Source organism: Poecilia latipinna, unplaced genomic scaffold, assembly GCF_001443285.1.
Source record: "Poecilia latipinna isolate Pla-1442-1.1 unplaced genomic scaffold, P_latipinna-1.0 Scaffold935, whole genome shotgun sequence".
Classification (NCBI taxonomy): Eukaryota; Metazoa; Chordata; class Actinopteri; order Cyprinodontiformes; family Poeciliidae; genus Poecilia; species Poecilia latipinna.
In genome coordinates this window covers 63845-87371 of record NW_015113551.1, presented here as the reverse complement: position 1 = coordinate 87371, position 23527 = coordinate 63845, and the positions used below count along the sequence as shown (strand labels likewise).

The window sequence follows — 23527 nt, the reverse complement described above, 5'->3', positions numbered from 1 at the left end:
GTTTTAAAAATTTAAGAATAAAAAAAAAATATTTATAATATTTTAATAAGTTCTGTTGGTCATGTCCCTCCTGTTTTACAGATATCTGAGTTTATGAACTTGTATTTTGTCTCCAGGCAGGCGACACCTGTCTGCATGTGGCTGCTCGGTATAATCACGTGGCTATGCTGCGCATCCTGCTGGGAGCTTTTTGTTCAGTGTCAGAGAAGAACACAGTAAGTCTGTTCAGTAAAAACCAGGGAAATTTTCAAAGCTTTTTTTGGAAAAACATGTCATACATTTATCTGCTAATGGCAAAAGTGGCCAGAATCCCACCTACTTTATTTTTAACCATATTATTTTGACCAATAAATCAGGAAAATTAAAAATCTTTTAAAACATAAATCAAAGTCAGGTGTGCCTCTTAAATTAAATCAGGAAGATGGACAGATCCAGGAATCAGACGTGTGTATGTGGGACGCTTGCTCTACCACTGAGCCTCCCAGTTTTCCTCAGAGTTGTTGTAGATCCTGGTGTCAGGAAGGATCTCCTGTAGCAGTCAGTATTGTAGCAGCTCTGAAGAAGCATTTGGCTTAACCCTTGTGTTTACAAATGGGGTCCAGCCGACACCACACCTGTATCATTTGCCTCAGTCCTTGTATGTTTGCCTCAGTCCTCGCACGCACAAGGGTTAAAACATTGTGTTGTTCCATAACAGACTGATGTAGACGATGATCTGTGTTTGTTCGTACTCATCATTGGACAAAAAAGGTTTTTCAGGGTGTTGCCAGAACAGAAGCAGCTGTCCTCAGCGGCTCTTTGAGCTTCTTTAAGTCACTGGGTCAGATGCTGCTTCACCAGCAGATGATGGCACATAAGATTACACTTGCGCCTCTTGCAATAATCATTTAATTAATTAATCGCATGATAAATTGATCGCTTCTGTTCTGATGATTATTTTTACCTATTTTATTTATGGTTTAGATTGTATGTAGCTTTTATTTCTGTTTAATTTATTTATTTTGTATGTTTAAAATATTTTCCAGCAAGAATATTGGTGTTAATTATTATTAATAAAATGACAGTGTATTGGTCTTTGAAGGATTGACTTGCATTATATGGTCTAAAAACAACAATATTATGATTTATTGCAATAATTACTGGGACAATTTATCGTCCAGCAAAATTGGTCATTGTGACAGGCCAGTTGCATTCTCCATAAGATGTAGATAATATATGTTGTTCCTAAACCAAATCTGCACACTCAGAGCCTACTTGTCAAATGTCTAACCTAACCCTGAATCCCAACAACTCTATGCATGTTAATTAGTTTGTTTGTCCTGCAGGTTGGAGACACACCACTCCATGTGGCAGCTGCTCTGAACCACAAGAAAACTGTTCGTCTATTACTGGAGGCTGGAGCAGACAGTCAGATTCAAAACAATGTGGGTTCATTTTACTGATTATCATTGTTACACCGCAAAGTAGTGGAACCTGTTTCTACTGTAATGGGCGTTAAAATAAGACTTAAACAGTAATGAACAAAAGCCATCAAGTTGGTTCTGTCTCTTTAAATACTGCAAAAATAAAAACCCTTTCCAATAAATAAATATTCAGTATAACTAAACACTTACTTCATGAGAATATGTCCCAAGATCTTTTCTCAAAATGCTTCACCTAAGCATTTTGAACTACATTCACTTTACCAACAGACTAGTTGATATTTGCTTTTCAATGTTCTACAATGTGTCGTCTTGGAAAAAGTCTAATTAGTCTTATCAAATATATTACTTGAGTCTACACTCTGGCAGGCAGATTTCAGTGAAACTGTCAGATTGATTTCACTGTTACTGTTGATGTTCTTTGACAAAATCCAGAACTTTGACAGACAAAATAGTTGCTTATATAAATTAAAAACAACAACTTTTGTGCTGCTCGGTCAGCTACAAGCATCTTTATCAGATGAGGAACTGATTCATTCTAGAGGTAAAACCTCCCCATTCCTTCACTAATAAAAGTCACAATGATGTAAAAATAGATTATGTTCATTAAACACAATTGGTTTGGTGCTCTTGCTGTATCTATTAGAATCATTTTTCAAGGAATCTGTAATTCTTTGAGCAATCAGTTCCTTACATTTGCATGTATATTTCTATTAAGTAGCAAGAACAATAGACACGCAAGTCAAATATGTATTTCAAATTTTAATGGTTAGAATATGAGACTTCAATTTACAATTTAAACTGAGCAATAAGGCTCAGCTATGAGAAAAGCTAAACTACATAAAATAATATGTTAATCAATCCAACTTATAAACTTCTCAAAATTAATCAAAAGGATGAAAATTTAATTTACAGAAAAATATATACTTTTTACATAGAAAAGAATAACAGATTTGTCGGTATAACTCAAGATTCCAGTGGTTGTTTTTTTTTTTGTTTTTTTTTTTTCAAACAAATGCAAGAAACACTTTAACAAAGAAAAAATAATTTGGGAGCTAAATTCAAGAATTACAATAATTGTAATTTGCAAAACTATTATAAGAATAAAATGGGGCTGGAGGCTCAGGTGAAAGTTTGATGACGAAATAGAAGTTGAAATGAGGCTAAGAGGAGCTCTGATTCACAGACAGAACACGTATCATTTATCATGCACAGCTCTTTTTATTGCTTTCTTTCCTTCTGTCGTCAGGCTGTTGCCAGGTTTTCCGATCAGCCATAATAATAATTCCCTCCTGACTGCGAGGACTGCTACATTAACTAATTTATTGAATCATTTATGGAATAAAACTCAGTGGCTGAATTATTTAGCAGCCTTCAGACTTCTACATTTAACAAAATGAGACCACTGATCTTACTCAAACTTTTTCACTTATCAGACATTCTGATAAACAGCTTGAGATGACCAACCTGGTGAGGTCAAATTGTCCTGTTCAGAAATAAGAACTGGCTTTGACTAAACATGGTTCTCTGTTTGAAGAGACATTTAGATGAATTAAATTTCACATCTGTCTGCTACCTGCATAAAAAAGTTTTTTGTTCTTTTTCATAAAGTACTTTAAATCTGGCAAATGAGCCTCATCAGAACATATATTCTAAAAGACTGAATATGACTGTAAAGAGAACATCATTTAATGTTGCCAGGTACCAGAGCTGCGCTCAGCTTCTTTACTTCGCTGTGTGTGTCTTCAGGCAGGTCAGACTGCTTTGGACCATGCCAGAGATCACAACAACCCAGAGGTGGCTCTGCTTCTAACCAAGGCTCCCCAGGTACAACGCTCTGATGACTAATGAAACAATAAACACAATCTTCCTCAAACAAAATGGACAGTTTTAGTCTCTTGCTTTAGCCCTCAGGAGAAAGAATTCAATTAGGCAGATATTCAAGTACATAAAAAGTCTGATCTGTATGAGGATTTTAATTTTAAACACACTACAAGTCCAATGTTTAGAACGGATCCTACTTTTAGTGATATTTTCTGCATTAAAGTTAATAGGATATATTATTATCTTTTAGTACATGTTTATTATAATCATCAGCTATTTTATTTTTCTTGCTTAGATGTGTCACCTCCTCTAGCTTTAATGACTCTACAACATCTGACACAAGCCATGTTACAGACTCATTCCAAATTGTATTAAATTGATCTCTACTCAAAAATATGCCATCATAACAATGGGGTATTGTTATATCTCATTATAGGATATAACAACGGGATATTTTTTTATTTTTTATTTTTTTCGCATTTTGTAAATTTATTAGAAATAGAAAACTAAGAAACCATATGTACATAAGTATTCACAGCCTTTGCTTAACACTTTGATGTTTCTTTTTTGGCAACAATACAGAACCTCAGCAGCAGTTTTGAATATAAAGTCACCTGGCTTCAGGCAGTTTGGCCTGTTGTTCTCCATCAGGTTGGAAGGAGATGTCTGTCAGACATTTTCAGATCTGAACCAGATTCACATCAGGATATTCACAGAGTGGTTCTAAGCCTTTGGCTCATTCTACCGCCTTAATAATTTCATCATACAGAAACTGCGTTTGTCTTAACCCTAAAAATAAATCCTACTTTTCTTTAGTTGGATGTTTTGGCAACATTGTTGTACATTTAAATAGAGGAATGTGGCGCATATTTTAAATATCTAATCAGTCACTAAACACATCCCAAAATTAATAATCCTATTGGTTTTGAACTAAGGCATGTTTAACAGAAAGCTGATTGCTTCCAGACCTGCTGTGTAAATAATCAGACATTTGTACCAACAGCCTCTGCAGCAATTTATATAACACTCAAATACCCATTAAGGTCAGAGATTTGGAATTAAACATGACTTTTATTCCACAGACATTAGTGGGCCTGGTGAAATGCATTGTGTTATGCTGCCATATCTGTCTAGTTTGAACAGATCCTCAGGTCACCAGAAGGATAATCTTATACACTTAACATAGGATTCTATGTTATTCTATTTCTGTTTTCTAATTTTTGTTATTAGATATATAACAGAAATTACATTATAACAGTGTGGGTTGTCAGAGAGCTGCTCTCTGACAACCCACACTGTTTTTACAGTGTGGGATCCACATGTAAAAAACTAACTATGAACACTATAGTTCATAGTACAGTGAAATATAATTTCTAAATGAGTTTGCAAAACAAAATGCACATCATCGATTAATGGTTAGATAAAACTTAAAACACAGAGTTGAGAATGCAGTGAACATTGAATTGGTTTGACCAAAGAGGCAGTATTCCTGCCTGAGATATTTGGTTGTGCAGTGTGATGGTTTGAGGGAGGACAGAGTTCGGCTAGTTGCTATAGCAACAGGGTTATAGGAGTATGCTTGCCCCGTTTGGTTATCCAGGATGGTTCTGCACTAAACTTTTCTTTCACCTGTTTCAAATTCTGCTAAAAATTTCTATTAAGCACCTTTTGCTATTCAATTATTAATGTATTAATCCAAAGCGAATCACCAAATCAGCCATAAACTGTTTGCTTAACAGTTTATGGCTGTCAAATAACATTTTATTATTTAAAGGAAGGAATTGAAAATGTGTTTATTTGCATCTTTTAACATATTTCTAATGTATAAAAAACTGGTTAAATTAAAAATCTGCAGAATGTTCCAAATGTTTTTAATCCAATTGAACGTCAGAATGACTGATTGCTGGACTAATGGTTCGATGTGGACCCCCTGGTAGTTGTAGTCCTTCCTGTCCTCCACTGACTGATGAGTTAAATGGTGAAGAGCACAGAGAATATTCATCTTTTCTATTTACATAAGTTATATTTTCAAATGAACTTGGTTACCTCCAACATTCAGATCTAGGAGTGATCTCCTGTTTGAAGTACATAGAGGTGTCCTTGTGCTGCAGGACGTGGCAGACTTTAGACCCACACTGTTTTTTACAGTGTGGATCCGCATCACAACTGTGTTGTGATGAGTCTGAATTAATTCAGTTCTTGCTCTCACATATGTTGTGACAGGTCTCACACACACTGTCCTTCAGTGTTAGACTAACCATTGTCTAATGTACTATCTCAATCATTTCTTGCAAAAATATTTATAATTCCACAGTAAATATGCTTTACATCATTACACAGTAATGATGCTTTAGTCTTTGCATCATTTTTAAATAAAAATATTATTTTTAGTATAAATTGGAGTTTTGTGTGTGTGTATCGTCGTGTGAATCATTGTGTGATGTGATCTGTGTGTGTCATGTGCAGGTGCAGAGCTTCATGCGTGGCAGGACTGTGAGGAAGAGAAGAGAGAAGCTGAAAGCAGACCGCCGAGCGCGGTCGGTGCCCAGAGATGAGATGCTGAGCTGTAATGTAAGTAAATCAGGAGGACCTGAAAAGGTAACCTCTGGAATCCATAACGGATTCCAGAGGTTACCTTTAAAATAGGTGATGGTAAAAGAAAATCAAATCTTTTTTTTTTTTTTAAGATTTGAGTCAGTTTGTTTTATTTTGCTTACGTCTCTCTGATCCACACTGCTGCTGAACAAACTTGTTTTTCCTGAACATTCTCATTCGATCTGACCTAATACAAAACTAAATCTTTATGCTAACACTCCTGGTTATAACTTGCCTCAAATACAGCTAATGAAACACTGCCTCCTGCCTGTTGTTTAAGGCTGAGACTCGATGCTTTTCACGTATTATAACAGTGGAAATAACATCTCAGTTCAGAAGTCCATCAGACATCGTCCACAATTCATGAAATATGTAGCTATGCTTACAGTATGCGTTCTTTATAATTGAGTGATTCGAGTTTTTGTGAAATCGCTGCAGCTGACATTAAGTCTGTCTTGATTTTTAATCATATTATTTCTGCCAATTTTGTACTTGTCTTTCTTTTTTTTTTTTTACTAAACTTAATTTTATTTTCTGTTTTATGATTTAGCTACCTGTAATTGTTGTGAAGCAGTGTGGTCAGCTGAGGTTGTAATATCAATAAACTTTGCCTTGAGAAGAAGAGTAAACTTCTGATGCAGTAGTGAATCCAACAGCAGGAAAACAGAGACACAGTTAGCACTACTAAACTGAATCATAACGAAGTGAAGTGAATTCATCTGTAATCCCCAAAGCATGGTTCCAGTCAAAGTTTTTTTTCATGATATTTCCATTTTTTCTGCTTCACATTTGAAAGCTTAATAATTATCCCTTGAACTGTGTTTTGCAGGACAGTGCATCTGCTGCAGACGGCACCCAGAGCAGCGACCCAGCAGCTCCACTGGCAGAGGCAAACAGCAGACAAGAGAAGGCCAGGAAGCAGAAAGAAAAGGTGAAACAGATGAAGCTCGGGTTGCTGAAGGCATGGAAGAGTTGTTGCTGTGGAAGTGCCGGAAAACACAATAACTACTGGGATCATTGTTTTGGCAGCCATCTTTGTCCGAACCTCTGCGCCGCAGAGAGATCAGGAGGAAAAACAAAACACATGGAGCCTCTCCTTATGGATCCATTCCACCTCACAACTACAAAGCTTATCAGCTCTACACACTCTACAGGGGCAAGGATGGCAAGATCATGCAAGTAAGTACACAAGGTCTCCTCTGGTCAGTGTCATTCTAAGTTCTATTAACACTTAATGGACTGATAAGTGCTCAGAAATGATTATTGTTTAAAAACATCATATATTTTGTCCTACGGCCTTTTCTAGATTGTCCAAAATACCAGCTCAGCAAATCCTAAATCAATGAACATCCTGAATGTTAGTTCACACTGCTAGAGTTTAAAGAGCAGGTCTGCTGGATCCCAGTGAGTGTGTGTGTGTGTGTTGTGCTGCAGGCTCCACTGAACGGCTGCCGCTGTGACCCACTGCTCAGTAAATTGGAGAACCAGCTGGAAGCCACTAAGGAGGAGATGAAGACAGAGATCCACGCCGTGGAAGATCTGGTCAACAAAAAGATGGGTCAGCTGGACCGCAGGAGCAAACACCAGGTAGACTCTGCTGCTCTCTCAACTCAATAGCTCAACATACTGACTGTAAACACACAGTCATATCATCTAGGCTAAAAGTTAAATGAATGGACTGCACAAAAATTCTGGTGAACATCTTTTGTAAGTATTTTCCAGTTCTGACCTCCGCTGACCTGAGCAGCTCTGATACAAAACGCTTACTGAACTGAACCATCATTTCTGGATGATGCAGAATTAAATCCAGCTGCCATCATCACCATGAAACGTCTGTTTGAATCCCATTTTCTCCTGTATTTGATATTCTCTATGCTGATACTGCTTTGGAATGAACAGATTAATTAGAAGGCTGTTAAAACCTTTTCTTCATTTGATTACACCGTTATCTCAGTCAGCTTGCCCTCGGCTCTGCAGCGTTTCCCCACCATGTGCAGACACACAAACAGAAAACTCATAATATACCTCCAACTCTCTTGATTAATGAAGATGTATGTGAGGAATATTAAGGCATCTGGTTTGTCAGCCTTGGCTCACCTCTGCTGATCCTGGTTGTGAGCAGGAAAGATTGTTTCCTGGGAACCACAAATAATTTATTGATTCTAGGAGGAGAGGAAGAGACAAGAGAGTGTTTGTTTATTCATAATGAGATTATATCCTTTATTATTTTACATGTGGAATGAGTTATTGTTGGTGAATAATGTAAGCGATTTCATGAGCATCTTTTAAAATTCTACCTTAGGTCTACTGTCTTATTGCAACAAAGTACACCTTATGTTGATCATAATATTGTTTTATTAGCACATAATTCACTATGAAGCAGAAGTGGTTGAGCAGCATTGATCTGGATTTCCTTCAGACTGTTGGGTCTGAGCTGTCCTTGTCCTGGACCCAGCCAGGGATCGGTTCAGGCTTTAAGGCAGGAATCTTTAAGGCCACTCAGTGGATAGTCATTCATAAAGGATGTGCAAAAGGCTTTCAAATAAATGCTTCTTTTACTTCGGTAGCTTAGTCTCACACTGAAAAAAATTCTGGGTTAAGTAACAAGTTACATTAAAACAAATTAGTTGTGTGTTTAAGTCACAGTGTGAGAGGTGGTTTGTGTTTGTCTCCATGCTGCTGCATTGTGCTCCTCACAGCTGCAGGTCACTTTAGGAGATTCTCGTCATATTCCAGGCTAGAGGAGTCTCTGGACATTAGCAGCTGTTTTTTATGTTTTAGTTAAAAATAAATTACATGTTTCATGTGGAGTCAGGACAGACAGTGATGTCTTTTCTGCATCCACTACAGGTTGCATACTTTCCTCCACCCTGCCTGTTGGTGGGGCAGTGGTGCAGGAACAGTTGAGCTAAGCATACAGAGGGAGGGATCACTGCATGTCCCTCTCTAATGCTCAGCTACCATTTTTTTGTAGGAAACGACTCTGAGGACAGGAAGGATGATGGAAGTTGGGTTACACTCTAGTTCCTTAACAAGCTAATATTGTCAGTCTCATTCAGACATCTTGGTATTTCAAAGAACTCCAAAGATCAGATACTTGAAAACTGGCCATCACAGATCCTCCACCAGGCATAACATGAGGTGTTTCTACATAGTCGCTCTTTACTTGTTACTAAAAGTCTCAATCTTATTCTGTTTTATCAGACTGTTATGTTCCAGTTAAGAACCCATTTACAAAGCCTGGCCTCCAACTGATAGGTTAGCATTCATATGGCGTGTAATGGTTGCTATGGAGACTGGGTGCCCCCAAGAGGCCAGTCATTGCTGTAGTTCTGTCATAATGAGTGTAAGAGCTCTTTTACCTACTAATGTAGGTGTGTGTGTGTTTTTGTGTGTTGAAATATCCTCATATCTATAGTCAGAGAAGCACATAAAAGTTTAAAACAGCTATGACAAACCAAGCTGAACATGGAGTTATATTTATATTACTTCTGCACACATGCGCACACACACCTCCCTGACTTCAGCTGCTTGTTGTCCTCTTGTGTTTTGTCTTTAGAAGACAGACTAAGAGAAGCAGACCCCTGTGTTATGCATATTTAAACCTCATTTATCAAACTTTAAAATGGCTGGATACTTTAAAAGGAAAGTAAGAAGTATACCAAAAAAGTAAATTACAAATTTAAAATGCTTATCTTTATTTAATATGATGTGTTGGGAGTTGATGTTAGCAGTGGAATGTTGTTTAAAACAACTATGTGTTATTTTCCCCAGTGAATATGGAGTGTGAGTTGCTGCAGTAAAAACTATATTTGCTTAGTGTTTTGAACATATTTAATAGAGGAGGTGGTGTTTCATTGGACTTGGTCATGTGAGGCAGTGCAGGATTGTGGGATTCAGAGAATCATTGTTTTTTAATGGTGACAAAAGGATAGAGAAATTTATAATTTATAAAACTTGGTTACCAGCCCTAACAACAATAACAAGATCTGATATCTGTCAATAGAAATTTCATGTCAGTGCCCCCCTAATAATTACATTGCAATGTGGATTACGTGAAAATGGAAATCTTTTTTTGAGTGGAATCAATCAATCAATCAATCAATCAGTCAGTCAGTCAGTCACTCAACCAACCAACCAACCAACCAATCAATCAATCACATTTTATTTGTATGGCACATTTCACCAACAAGGCATTTCAAATTGCTTTACATCATAAAAACATAAAAATGCAAAATCATAAAGCAGTCAGCAATTGAAACATTACATTTTGCTGTTGTTACACATCAGATTGTTGATTAATGTTTCACAAGCAACTCTAAACATTTGGGTTTTTACTCTAGGTTTAAAGGAACTTAGTGTTTCAGCTGTTTTGCAGTTTTCTGGAAGTTGATTCTTCCAGAAACCAGTTCATAATCTCTTCTGGCTACAAACCCAGAGGAGAGGAACTGGGCGTGGCAGAGCAGTAGTTGGTATCAGAATGCTGCTCCGTGTGCTGGTCCTCAGATCCGAGCTCTGGATAAGATGACGGTGGAAAGAATTTCTGCAGAGAAGAGCGAGTGTCTGCAGAGGATGGAGCACTGGGCTCTGCAGGAGCGACTGGAAGCAGAGAAGAGACAGGTAATCAGTCGCTGCTGGAATAAATCTCTCCAACTGAAACATTACAGGACTTCCTACAGGTTCTCCTCTCCTCAGTCATCCTCTCGTCTTCTACATCTTTACCTTTTTTAGCTAAAAATCTAACCTCAAATGCATGAATCAAACTTTGAACATGGATAGTTAGTTGATCAACTTAAAGCTTTGTGCAAAGACAAACAAATGTGACGATGTAAAAGTTTCCTTTAAAGCTGGCCTTGTGTGGTTCTGTGTGTTCTCTAAGCAGACGTCTCTGGCTACTGAGCTGAAGAGCTGGTGTTTGTCCAAACTACAGAACATGGAGGTCCGCTTCATGGGAGACTCCAGCACCAAGCTGCAGCGCTCCTCCTCTCTGGCTGATGATCTGTGTGAAGCTGATGGAGCCAGCAGCACCGTGCAGCCTGCTGAGCTGGGCTGCAGCTCCCCACTCCCACTGCCCAACCGGGCTGAAGCCAGTAAGGTGGAGGGCGGCTCGGCCAGCCACTACTTTGTGGTTCATGTGGAGAACTCTCCAGGTGATGGTTCAGCTACTAGATCCACACAAGTAAACAGAACCAGTTCCAGACAGTTCAGTTAAAAGCAAATCATTCCCTGCAGTCAGAAAATTAAAAAAATCTACGGGCTCTGATTACAGACTACATATGAACACAGACTGCAGTAATCAGGACACACTCACTGTTTACAGCAGAGGTCTCTGGCTGCAGTCCTCCAGGGCTGCTGGCCTGCAGCTGTTACATGTCTCTCTGCTTCAGCACACCTGGTTCCATTATTAGCTCATTAGCAGAGCTGTGTAGCTTGACTGCATGCTAATGATGCAGTTTAGCCTAGTGATGGTGAGATGAAGCTTCACGATGCACTGAGGCATTTCATCCAAATGTTTGACTCGAGCCGTTGGTGCTTCATTTGCTCTACTACGACATCAAGTGGACAAATATGTAAAATAGGCAACATGGAAACAACATAATGCATGAAACCTTAAACTCAATAAACAAGTAAATGATGTTTGTGATACTAATACATAAATTCTTAATCTCTTAATATAATAATATATATTGCTGGATCAAAAAGAAAACTAGAAACAAATTGGGGAGAGGATGTTGGTGTGAGTGTCACAAACCTTGGGAGCTTATTTATTATTTATAACTTAAAGATAAGAACCTTCTCTGTGCTCAGGTTCATCTCAGTAGATGAAGCACTTCATGTGCTTTGTGAGTGCAAGTGTTGCCAGAAATGCATCATCAGGTTTACATTAGTTGGGATTAAACATTTTCTCACCTTCCCATTATTCTAGTGCAGGGTGCTCAAGTCCAGTCCTCGAGAGCTACCTGCAACTTTTAGATGCATCCTTACTCCAACAGACCGGGATCAGCTCTGAACAGACCTGCTAACGAGCCATTCATTTGATTCAGGTGTGTTGGAGCAGGGAAGCATCTGAAAGTTGCAGGATGGCAGCTCTGGAGGACTGGACCTGAGCTCCCCTGTTCTAGTGGATTCTCTGGTCCCAGAAGTTCCTGTATGACTCTCTGCTGTCTCATCCTGCAGTGACCTGGCTGAGCTGAGCCTTGCCTTTGTGCAAAGCTCTATAATGCCTCAGCACAGAGGAGTTATATAAGTATCTCATTCAGCTTTATTTGGACACACTTCACCTTTTAAAACATCAGAAATTAGAAGGATATTAGAATACAGGATCCACTCTGTGGATCCTAATTCTGATCCTCCTGGATCACTCAACACACACTTCAGTGCCTCAGCACAGAGGACACATCAGTAAGTTAGACCTCTGATTCAAATGTAGGACTGCAGTTTGACGCCACTGCTTACAGTCAAAACAAAAAGAAATTCAATTAAAATTAATTGAAGTCATTTCAAACTGAAGAACTATGGCTTTAAAACTAAGCTACACACTGAACTGGGACTTTGTTCAGCTTTACATCCCTAAAACCTACAATGCACTGATAAATGTACACCAATAAAGTGTTACTAAAACTAGATGAAAACATGAATTGAACCTTTTTAATAACTCCACAAAACATGATTTCTGATCAGATGAACTTTGTCAGCTTACCCCAAATTGATTAATAGTTAATGGTTGCATGACGGTTGACTAAACTAATCCTTTCCACCTCCAACCAGATGGTGAGAAGGAGCATAAGACAGAGGCTGCAGCACTGTCGTCTGTCCAGGTGGTCCGGCCTAAGGAACGCTCTGCAGACGCTCAGAGGAATAAACAGAACCTGCAGAGAGCGGGCCTGGCAGACCCAAAGGCTGCTGGGAGACCGAGGCACAGAGCCAGCAGCCTGTCTCCTGCCACAGGGCGGCGCTGCAGCAGCAGAGATGTAGAGAGAGGCCGAGTCAGAGCAAAGCAGCATGAAAAGCATGCAGGCGGCAGGACCAGGTCAAGGGGAGACACAGGGATCCGGACTATGGAGCTGCTTAAAGACCTCTCTGGTGGGCCGTCCTTTGCTCAGGAGAGGGACAGCATGCACGCTGTGGAGGTGACCCAGTACTTCTTCGAGGCTGTGTCCACCCAGATGGAGCGCTGGTATGAGAGGAAGGTGCAGGAGGCCCGCTGGCAGGCCAACCAGAGGGCTCAGGCCGACAAGGCTGCTCTGGTCCAGAGGATCGCTAACCTGGAGGAAGAGCTCCGTGTTCTGAGGACAAGTCGCCATGACGACTACTAACGCGCCTCTTCAGAACATTCTGGCCTTCCAGGGGGTGGGGCTGCCTGGAATATTCAGCACCTCCATCCATGTGGGGCTGATTGTTATTGCAGAACTGAGCAAATGACTTAATGTGTACATATTGAAAATAACATTCTTATGTTCTTAACATAAGGATGCTATGTGAAGAAGCACAGCATCTTCTTCATATAGCATCCTTGAAATCCACTATGGATCATAGAACATACTATGACCCCTAGTGTTCACTATGATCCGTAGTGTTCACTAGTGTTTGCTATGATCACACCATCATGTGGGGACATGCCTGCTGCCTGCTGGATTCAAACAGATAAGCTATGATGTATTTATAACACTGAATGTGGAAAAAACCTGGTGGATTTCCAGCCATTTGTTTTACTGCATAGTGACTTTTATTAAAGCTGTAGAGTTAACACACAGATTGTTGAAGACTAAAAAAAATGTTTAAAATGCCACTGATGTAATTAATCTGCTGTTTGCTGGATGAGACAGGAAGGAAGCCCACAGAACACATCATGGCATTACTGAAATAGTAACAGCTTTTTTCTCTAGTTAGGTGAAATATTAGACATACATGGAGGATCTTTACATTTAAGCTAAGCATCTCATTAGTTGGGATTTTAGATGTAGTGATTTAAATATAACCCCAGAAGTAGAACATTCATTTTTTATGTCATTCATCCTTTTTAATCAAGTGCACACTCAGGGAATCCAGGGGAAATTCATCAGAAGAATAATGGATCTTTGTCTTTTTGTAAATGTTTCCTTTTATATGAGCTTGATATTCAGAAGGAGAAACCGTTCTGAGACTAGAAACGGGTGTTTTGTCCCTTACTGAGAGCTGTGCATCCTGCAGAGGTCTGACTGCAGTCCTCCAGGGCCGCTGGCATGAAGTGTTACATGTCTCTCTGCTTCAGCATACCTGGCTCCATCATTAGCAGAGCCAAGCTACACGGCTCTGCTACATCTGAATTAAAACTGTAGATCTACATCTGCAGTTTTAATTCAGATGCAGGATGTAGGACACTTCTAAATGTTGCAGGACTCTGGTCTTTCAGTCTGCAGTGGTCAGTTTGAGACCCCAGAGCAGAACTTCCTTCAGTGACCTGGTTCTGTACCTCATAATGCTATTTTAGTGTAACAGGTAACCTTCAATGTAGTTAAGTATGAAGACCCTACTGTGTCTTCATACAGAGTGTTTGCTGTTTACACTGAGGTCGTAACAATTTGGCTTTCATAATAAAACATTAAGTAGATATCAACATGGGTGGGATTCTTTGTGAACATGAAACGTGATAAATCTCTTCTGAAGCTCAGCTAAGTGTTTGTTTATGGTTGAATGTGTTGCATGAAGAACAGCTGCAGTGTTACTTTCTAATGTCAATTTTCCCTTTATATGAATAATGCACTCTGATCACGATGCCAGAAAACATATGTTATGATAAAAAAATAACAGCATTGCAGCTGTGTGTGATAGTTTCTTTATTGCCTTTTTAATTTACATGAAATACCTGATTGGCAGATGCTACACTGGATTCGTACACGGACGTCATGAACACACAGGGCCACCAGGTGGCGTATCATACTGTCAATCCAACTGAAATCCTGATTTTCTTCACTGAAGAAAAGTAAAGAACACTCCTGAAGAATGCAGAGGTCAGCTTTTCGCTAGCAACAGAGACTTCTGCAGCTCCTCCAGGTGGTTGGTGGCTTGTGTGATCATCATGCGGATAGCATCCTGAGCCAATGAGAGAGAGAGCCGAGATCAGTGCAGCCAACAGACCTGATAATTGGGTCTTATTACACCATCAAGTGGATACCATCAGATAATCATACTTTATTAATCCCAAAGGGAATTACACAGGATTTCAGTACAGACTGTCTGAAGAAAGACAGACACAGAATACATGAGCAGACGAGTGTCTGAGGCTGCAGCCTTTTATTAGAGAAATATAATCCATTAGGACGGATGAGGAGGAAAACATGAAGAATGTGTGCATGGCAATAATAAAGTCAGCTACCTTCCTGATTACATTTCTGTATTAAAAAGTTTTTTATGGTCTGATGTAGTATTCTTTGACAAACAGAACTGGGTTTTCATTATCTCTAAGCCTTTATTAAAATTACAAAGCACTGACGTTCACAATAAAGTTATGCTGAAAAACTATGGTCAGCAGGGGGCTCCCTATGTTTTTTTGGTTTAGTCCCAGGCCGTCTTTGTTCTAGCTGGGTTTAGACCCACCTGGACATAAACCGGGTCTGGACAGTGACAGACTAGAAACTTATTAAAATGGTTCTCTCCTGCTAGAGCCAGATAACGTCATGACTTACATGATGTAACAAGTGGTATAACTAAAGATTTAATAAACTCAATTAATTTTACTCAAATAATCCACAGTCCTGCTCACTCTTATCTACATACGTTAGACCTCGTGCTGCTGACATACAGCATTACCTGTGAAGACATAACAGTAACCCTTTGCTGTTTGACCATTTTTAATAACCTTTGAGTTTAACTCAGTACTCAAAACCTGAGAGAAAAATGTATAGAAGATCTTTATCAGATAAAGCTGTTAGAACCTTTAAAGAATCTGTTCCATGTTTAATTTCCTCTGAATCTCAGAGAAACAGATGGAAGGAGAAATTTAATCTCTAGTCCTTCTGAAATTGACGTTCTTGTTCATAGTTTTAATTCCTCATTAGACAATGTGGTCACCTCAAGAAGAATAGAATTATCCAAAGGAGGTTGGCTCCTAATTCAGATCTGTGTGCTTTGAAGAAGAACGATAGGAAATTTGAGAGAAAATAGTGCTCTTTATATCTAGATGTGTAACTTGGAAAAATAGTTTACACTGTATAAAAGACTCACCAAGTTAGAACATTGTATTAATCATCATTAATAGAGAAAGATAGAAATAATCCTAAATTTCTCTTTAGCAAACAAACATCTCTCAATTTTCATATTTATGATGAACTATTGCTGCTATTAATTCCACATATTCTTTTTGACAATTTCTGTGCTTACTTGTATTTTGAATCCAACTGTACTGGAATTAATCTATTGACTATGGTATATGAATCGGACTTGCTTGTCTTGTAAAATGAGGGGCTGAACGCATGAGGAGTCCGTTATGAAACGGAAAAGCCAACAGTCTGAAGAACCTGGTTGGTGGCGTTCTTGTTCCTCTTGAATTCCTCCCTGGCCCAGTCTCTCAGGTACTTCCTGTCCGCCTCGTCCGGAACCTGGCGGATGGTCCTCAGCATGCTTCTATAAACTCCCAGAACCTTCTGCCTCTGTAGAAACTGACACACCAGCTGCTGTTAGTTCCCAAAGGCCAGCTCTCAGTCTCAGAGTCGGTCTCAGTTCGGGGTTACCTGCTTTAAAGAGAGCGCTGCTGGCGGTAACCTGGAGCCCATCTCTGCCCAGGTGGAAGCAGACAGGTTGCCGTGGTCCTGGGGAGGCTAACAGCTGTTTCACCGGACTCTGGAGGACTCACTCCCTTTGGTACAATAGCGCCAACTGCTGGATTGGAGGTCAATCATGATATAACAGGAAATCACCTTTCTAATAAACTTGTTCAAAAATGACTAAAGTCCTCAATTTTAGTTTAAGGTTAGTTAGTTCAAGGATTTTTGAAGCATCACGAAGGTCATGATGCTCTGTAAAGGGGTGGAGCAGAGGACTGTATCCAGTCTGTGTTGACCTTTTTGCAGAGCAACATATGAAACTGGGATTTCAATAAAAAGGCACACTCCATGTTGAAACAGTTTTGAAAACGGGTTAAACTGATTTTATTTCTGGAAAAAAAAAAAAAAAAAAAACCACATAACCTATGAATTAAAGTGCCCTGAAAATGTTCTTGAACTTACCTTCGTTACCTCTGGTTACACTTATGTTTTTTTTTAATCATTAAAGTCATTTATTGGTCTAAAATAATAAATCCTTACAATGATTCTGAGATGTATGAGAACACGATTCCTCTCTTATCAGAGAAGAAAAAGAAAGGTTTTAGAATCATCAAAGAACACAATACTTCAGTCTGAAGCTCACACTTTGTATTGTTTATCACCCCATGGGATTCCATCAAGAATTTATACATTTGCTCTTTATTTGCCAAAGTTACCTGACATAATCTGTTCCCCTCCATAACATGGCAACAAATTCATTTATCACATAAATGGATGTTACATCTAATGACTTTTGAGACTTTGAGCCCTTCTTTCCTGTAGAAATCCTCTGTTGAAAGAAACTCAGATCAGGCAGACCTTCAGTTCATAGATAAATTTCAATTTGGCAGAAATGGAACAGATTGGCGATTATTTGTAGAATTTGAACACTTTTGATTGACTGTTCTGCAGAATTAGCCATGTATGCATGTAATAACTGTTAGCTTTGTTTTCTAGTCTTCTGCTACTCCTGATAATTACTGGTCATGTAAAAATGCACATTAAATCAAAAGAAAGTGATGAGAAAAACAGCAAGTTTTTTGCTCTTAGAGTCACTGAACAAAATAATTGAGTTAATTGTTCTTATGAGATCAACACTTACCATAAAACATTTAGATTTTCTCAGACATGCAGGTAGAAGTGAGGAGTCAGTTTTAGCTTCTCTGAAGAGGACAAATTTATAGTTTAACCAAATTCATGTTCTTTCCATAAAACTTTATTATGATAGATTAAAAATAATAGTAAAATAATGATCTACCAACATGGAGCAGAGCTGTGTTGCTCCTCTGCCAGGTGAGAGAAATGTGGCACAACCTTTAAACCTCTGATCTTTACATCATTCACATTAGCAGGTAAATACATAAAACTGAAATATTTCTGCTCATGTACACATCAGAAACGTCTCACATTTGTCCTGTCAGTATGTGGCTTTCCTTCCAAACAATAGCTGAACGAAGTGTTTAAACATAGCTTGCGCATCCTGATGGTGTTCCCCAAGGCACATGATTAGGTCCCCTGACTGTCCGTCCCCACATACTGTGAACCAGTGAAGACATGGACAGTCTTGTCCACACAGCAGCTTGACCCAGTCTAACATTTGAGTCTGTCGTCTTCAGAACAGTTGTTCCATCTTTGCTAAAAATGTTAGATGTTGAAGATTCTAACATGAAACATTATCAGACTGACAGCCTGCTGTCACACTGGGGAAAACAACAGGCTGAAGGCACATGGTCAGAGGGCCTGCTCTACAGGTTCCAGCAGTTAGCCGCTTCTTCTGGCCTTCCTATTGGTCAGCAGCTGTGATGAGCTCAAACCACTGCCTGAGCGCGTCGCTCAGCGTCTCCGGCAGGGCGTTGACGTCCCGCAGGATGACGTAGAAGGGGAAGGGGAACTCGTCCATGTAGGAGCGGATCTCTGGCAGCTCTCCTGGCCCTTTGAAGATGGGCACCTTGATGTCCAGGATGGAGTCCTGCAGCACAGAACAGGGTTAGTATTCATTCCACAGAGGACAGAAGGGTCAGTTGTCATGCTCTCACCCGGGTGTTGGGGTTGTCCAGCACCACGAAGATCACAAAGATGTTAGCTGTGCATGCTGCCTTCACAGCTGCCACCACGCGCTCCTTGCCCTCCAGGAACAGTCCCCTGCCGTCAGACATGATGAGCAGCAGCTGGGCCGTCTCTGAGGGTCATCAGGAGTCAGTATGAATCATGATTTTCTGACTACAGAAGCTGATCACGCTGAAGTGAAGAGCAACACTTTGCTCCTGCCTTTATCAAACACAATCCTGACACACCATCTCGTTTAAAGTCAGCAGATGTCACAAAGCATTAATCAGGCTATTGAATATTATTATTAGTGGACAGGTCTTGTCCTGGTGTTGGTTGGACATTTTAAGGTGATCCAGTTGTGGTGGATGATTTACCTTTATAATTTGAACACAAGACCTTCTTCCTGAAAGGCATCAGTGAAGAACTGCTCCAATCTCAGCCGTCTCTTTTGTTACTGAATGGATACTGACAGTCATATTTAATATGAATATTTAACAGCCCCATTGGATTCCCATCAACTATAAAATACTCTTTCTAACTGTCAAAGCAGTTCACAACCTCCCCTCCATATCTTTTGGACCTCCTCCACATGGGGTCACCCCCCATACCCTCAGATCCTGTTCTTCTGTTCGTCCCCCTGCCCATCTTGTTCCTACGGTGAGCAGAGCATTCAGCTACTCTGCTCCCACCTGATCTTTGAAACATAGACTGTTTTCCATACTTCAAGTCCAAACTCAAACTCATCTGTTTCAAGTAGCTTACGCTCTTTGATTGCAATGTCTGTTTAAATCTTGTTTTGTACTTAAGTTTAACTATGTATTTTTTATTTTTGTTGGCTCTAGTGGCCTTTATTTGAAAGTAGTTCGACAGGAAAGAGGCCAATCAGAGAGGGGAAGACATGCGGCAAATGTCACCAGGCCGGGAATTGAACCTGCGACCACCGCCATGAGGACTAGGGCCTCAATATATGGGTCGTGCTTTGCCCCTGCGTCACCACAGCAGCCCTAACTATGTATTTTGATTTTGTGTTTATGTTACATTATGTAAGGTGACCTTGAGTGTCAAGAAAGGTGAATACAGATAAAATGTATTCGTCAGCACAAACACAGGACTGCGAACTTCTTCTTCTTATTATTATTATTATTATTCAGTAATGACTGGTCCAGCAGGGCTGCACAGTGGCGCAGTTGGTAGAGCTGCTGCCTTGCAGCAAGAAGGTTCTGGGTTTGATTCCTGGCCCAGGGTCTTTCTGCATGGAGTTTCCATGTTCTCCCTGTGCATGGTGGGTTCTCTCTGGGTACTCTGGCTTCTTCCCACAGTCCAAAAACATAACTGTCAGGTTAATAGGCCTCTCCAAATTCTCCCTAGGTGTGTGTGTGCATGGTTGTTTGTCCTGTCTGTCTCTGTGTTGCCCTGCGACAGACTGGCGACCTGTCCAGGCTGACCCTGCCTCTCGCCTGTAATGTTAGCTGGAGATAGACACAAGCACCTCCCAACCCCAATAGGGACAAGGATGTATAGAAAATGAAATGAATGAATGAATGAATGGATGGATGGATGGATGCAGTGTGATCCTGGTTTACCTGAGCTCAGAGATCCTGGAATTTGCTGTCGTGCTGAGAGAAACATCTTAGTAGACGTCTCCAAAAACTGCAGAAGGGAACAGAGAACCAGTCAGGCTGCCGTCCCAGAATCTACAGGGCTCCAGAGCAGCTGACCTCCAGCTCAGACAAAATACACAAAAACACAGGACTGCGAACAATCCTCAGAGCCGCTGGGGAAATTCCTACCTGAGCTATCCTGGTCTTCTTCTGTTGGAACTGACAGAGGCGCAGAATGCGAGCCCCCGACTCGTCGTTAAACTGCTGTTGGAAGGGATGCAGCAGCTGCATCTGCTCCCCAAAGCTACACACAGGAGGAGGAGACAGGACTCTTATCAGCTTCACTTTTACATCGAGCCAAAACATTTGTTCCTCCATACAGACCAACAGCAGTGGCGTCACCTGCACACAGACACCTGGCCGACCTCCAGCAGAGTGAGAGCGTTTATGATCACTGACAGGGACTCAAATGCCAGCTGGAACACACAGAGGAAGCACAGAGAGTCATAATGTTACATTACGCTGTCAAACGATTGGACCGTTTTGGGTTCAGAGACAGGAAGCACTTTGAGTGCATCCTCCTTTCTAATGAAGAAGTTTTTTTCCCAGCAACAAAAAGTTGTGAGCTCAGTTAAAGTCACGTCTGCAGTCGGGGTCGTGTACCTGTTTGGAGTGGTTGTCCACCATGCTGGAAGAGTCATCCACTGCTAGACAGATCTGGTACTCTCTCTTGCTGGGCTTGGTCCTCCTCAGCCAGATCTTGTCCTTTCTGAACTGACTAGCAATGTAAGGGATCACCTTCCTCATGTTCAGCCGCTTCCCTGTGCGGTAGTCCCCTCTGAGGAGCAGCAAAGAGAAAACACACGCATTCCACACACACACACACACACACCCATCATCAACACTTTGTCATCTCAGGGTTCTGGCCCAGCAGAGAGACAATACATCCATCCAGAGTGTGTGTACTGACCGAAGCTTGGCAGCCTGCGTGGGCTCCAGGATGAGGCGCAGCTGCTCACACAGCTGCTGGGAGAGGGCAGAGGTCAGGGCCTGGTACTGGAGCCACATGGAAGCTGCTGCAGCCTCCTGGAACCAACAGAGCAGCAGGGAGAGTCTGAGCTACAGCAAACACAAACACCTTCTCCACATTCAGATGCCACGCTGCATTAGAACAGAACTAGCCTGGTAGAAATCAGACCTCCAGAGGCTCTGGGCTCTCATATGTTGAGAAACGATGCTTCCTGGAGGAGTGGACTGTGTTCAGGTTTGAAATTTTATCCAGTCACTAACATTTGCCTGCGACATGTAATGTGTCAGTTTGATGGTAAGAAGCTTACTGGAAAAAATGTGCATTATATGTCAAAAACATATAATACACACAAACCATATGATGTGTGTATTGATGCATTCCCTCTGGAAGAAATTGTATTGCTTATGGTTAGATTTGTATTATGGTTATATTTGTATATTAGTATTATGTTATACGTCATTACATATTTATTATTATGTATTATGTTTGTATTATTTATTTTATTTGTATTATTAACATTTAATGGAGTAGCTTATCAATTAATAAGGAATTTTCCCTTGGAATCAATAATATTCTCTTCTCTTCCCTGTTAGAGGATGTGGTAAAACCACCAGAATCTCTAGTTAGTCTGAACTTCCTGCTTCCTGAAATGCTAACAGAAGCTCACTGGTGACCTTGTTGTCAGATTAATTTTTGAGATGAGGACAGGGTGTGAGGGTTTTGCCACCCCGTTTGTACATGTCAGGTGTACATGCTCAGTGGTCAATGTGTCACACTTGACCCCAGGATGCTTGTCGTTAGTAGAGGTGAACCAGCTGAGAGTGCCTCACCTCCTCCTGGGTTCCTGGAGCCAGCTGACGCCAGGCCTCCAGCTGCAGCTCCATCTCCCTCCTCAGCTCCTCTGGGTCTCGCACTGTCTTCTACAGAAACATATCTGAACTTAATAATAACTACTCCTTACAGTATTGTCTAAAGTTATTAGATTTTGGGGCATTGATGCTTCTGGACAGGAAGCAGCGGTCAGGGTTCTACCTGCTCAGACAGCAGCAGGACAGCAGGAGCCGTGTGAATGGTGGATTCAGAGCTCCTGGTGGATCGTTCTTCCTCTCCAGGAGGCCATCGCTCCTTCAGCCTCTCATCTTCCTCATCCTGCCTCTGTTGCTCAGTCTCTCCGCTCTCCACACCTGCACAATGATAACATGAAGGCTGAAACTGGGCAGAAGGAGGGAGAGGAGCCTAACACATCAGGCTGGGTTCTGATCCATCTGTCTGATGGATGACACAGCTCGCATCCGGACCGGACCTGGACTGGACCAGAACTGAAAAAGAACAAAAACAAGGACCGGACCAGACCAGAACCAGAACTAGAACCGGACAGGACCAGACCGATCTAGAGCCAGAGCCACGTCAGAATCAGACCAGAACTGAACCAGAATTGGTTCCAGAACCAGGCTCAATATTCGGGGTCAGGAGGAGGAATCAGGAACCTTTCTGGGAGAACTTGGAGGTCTCCAGCTGCTCCGGCTTCAGCTCCTCTACATCAGCAGACTGGAGCTGTTCCTCCTGGTCCTCTGTCTCCATGGCAACATCATCATTTCCATCTTCATCCTGATCCTTCAGAGGTCCTGTTGCCTTCTGTTGCTCTGCACTGGCGACATCTGAAAGCAAGCATCAGAGGGTTCCTGAGCTCCAGAGCACTGTGTGTGTGTGTGTGTGCGTGCGTGCGTGATCACTGACCAAAGGTCTGGGAGTCATAGGCCGTCTCCCCGGGTCGGATGTGTTCGTACAGGTCTGAGTCCTGCTGGCCGTCTGCCTGCCTGCTCTCAGAGCACTCCTGGCTGCTCTCTGCCATTCGCAGGCGCTTGTTGACGCGCTCACTGTAATCCCCCGTCGAACGCTCGTTATCCGCTTGGCCTGGTTTCCTCTTAAAGCTCTGAAACAAGAAGTGGAAGAACCTCGTTCCAACTGAACACCAACATGGAGAACAGCAGAGTGGGATGAAAGAGAAGTACCTGAGTCTGGCTCTGAGTCTGCTTCTGAGAGGCCATCCTGGCTGTCAGCTTGGACTGGTGGCCTTCTGATTGGCTGGCATCAGCTGCACCGCTGCCACGCTCCTAGAGGAGGAAACAAAAAACCAAGCAGGAAATCCAAAGAAGCAGGCCTGTATTAGTATCACTTTAAGTTCACTCTACATTTCTCAAACTTGATGCAGCCTGATGATTCAGT

General features: G+C 41.1%; 3 protein-coding genes across 6 annotated transcripts in view; 1 reads left to right on the top strand and 2 right to left on the bottom strand.

The window, feature by feature from the left end:
• ankrd6b (ankyrin repeat domain 6b) overlaps nt 1-13593 on the top strand; it is a 42242-nt gene extending 28649 nt beyond the window's left edge. For all 3 annotated transcript variants that reach the window (XM_015049231.1, XM_015049230.1, XM_015049232.1), the window contains 10 exons: nt 117-215; nt 1326-1424; nt 3171-3248; nt 5712-5816; nt 6670-6771; nt 6870-7019; nt 7275-7427; nt 10347-10460; nt 10723-10990; nt 12609-13593. In XM_015049231.1, the coding sequence (XP_014904717.1) occupies nt 117-215; nt 1326-1424; nt 3171-3248; nt 5712-5816; nt 6670-6771; nt 6870-7019; nt 7275-7427; nt 10347-10460; nt 10723-10990; nt 12609-13156 (1716 nt within the window). In that variant the 3' untranslated portion in view covers nt 13157-13593. The remainder of the gene's footprint in view (nt 1-116; nt 216-1325; nt 1425-3170; nt 3249-5711; nt 5817-6669; nt 6772-6869; nt 7020-7274; nt 7428-10346; nt 10461-10722; nt 10991-12608) is intronic.
• A 1046-nt stretch (nt 13594-14639) lies between these two features.
• Nucleotides 14640-16679, bottom strand: lyrm2 (LYR motif containing 2). The gene is made up of 3 exons (XM_015049233.1): nt 16550-16679; nt 16337-16477; nt 14640-14912 (listed from the first exon to the last, which is right to left on the bottom strand). The coding sequence occupies exons 1-3, from the start codon at nt 16589-16591 to the stop codon at nt 14832-14834; spliced, it is 264 nt and encodes an 87-aa protein (XP_014904719.1). The 5' UTR covers nt 16592-16679; the 3' UTR covers nt 14640-14831.
• Nucleotides 16680-17258: 579 nt separating this feature from the next.
• mdn1 (midasin AAA ATPase 1) overlaps nt 17259-23527 on the bottom strand; it is a 58171-nt gene continuing 51902 nt past the window's right edge. For both annotated transcript variants that reach the window (XM_015049225.1, XM_015049223.1), the window contains exons 91-102: nt 23314-23415; nt 23039-23234; nt 22789-22959; nt 22334-22485; nt 22132-22221; nt 21242-21357; nt 20935-21109; nt 20674-20747; nt 20461-20575; nt 20254-20320; nt 18658-18800; nt 17259-18590 (exon numbers count right to left, since the gene is read on the bottom strand). In XM_015049225.1, the coding sequence (XP_014904711.1) occupies nt 18405-18590; nt 18658-18800; nt 20254-20320; nt 20461-20575; nt 20674-20747; nt 20935-21109; nt 21242-21357; nt 22132-22221; nt 22334-22485; nt 22789-22959; nt 23039-23234; nt 23314-23415 (1587 nt within the window). In that variant the 3' untranslated portion in view covers nt 17259-18404. The remainder of the gene's footprint in view (nt 18591-18657; nt 18801-20253; nt 20321-20460; nt 20576-20673; nt 20748-20934; nt 21110-21241; nt 21358-22131; nt 22222-22333; nt 22486-22788; nt 22960-23038; nt 23235-23313; nt 23416-23527) is intronic.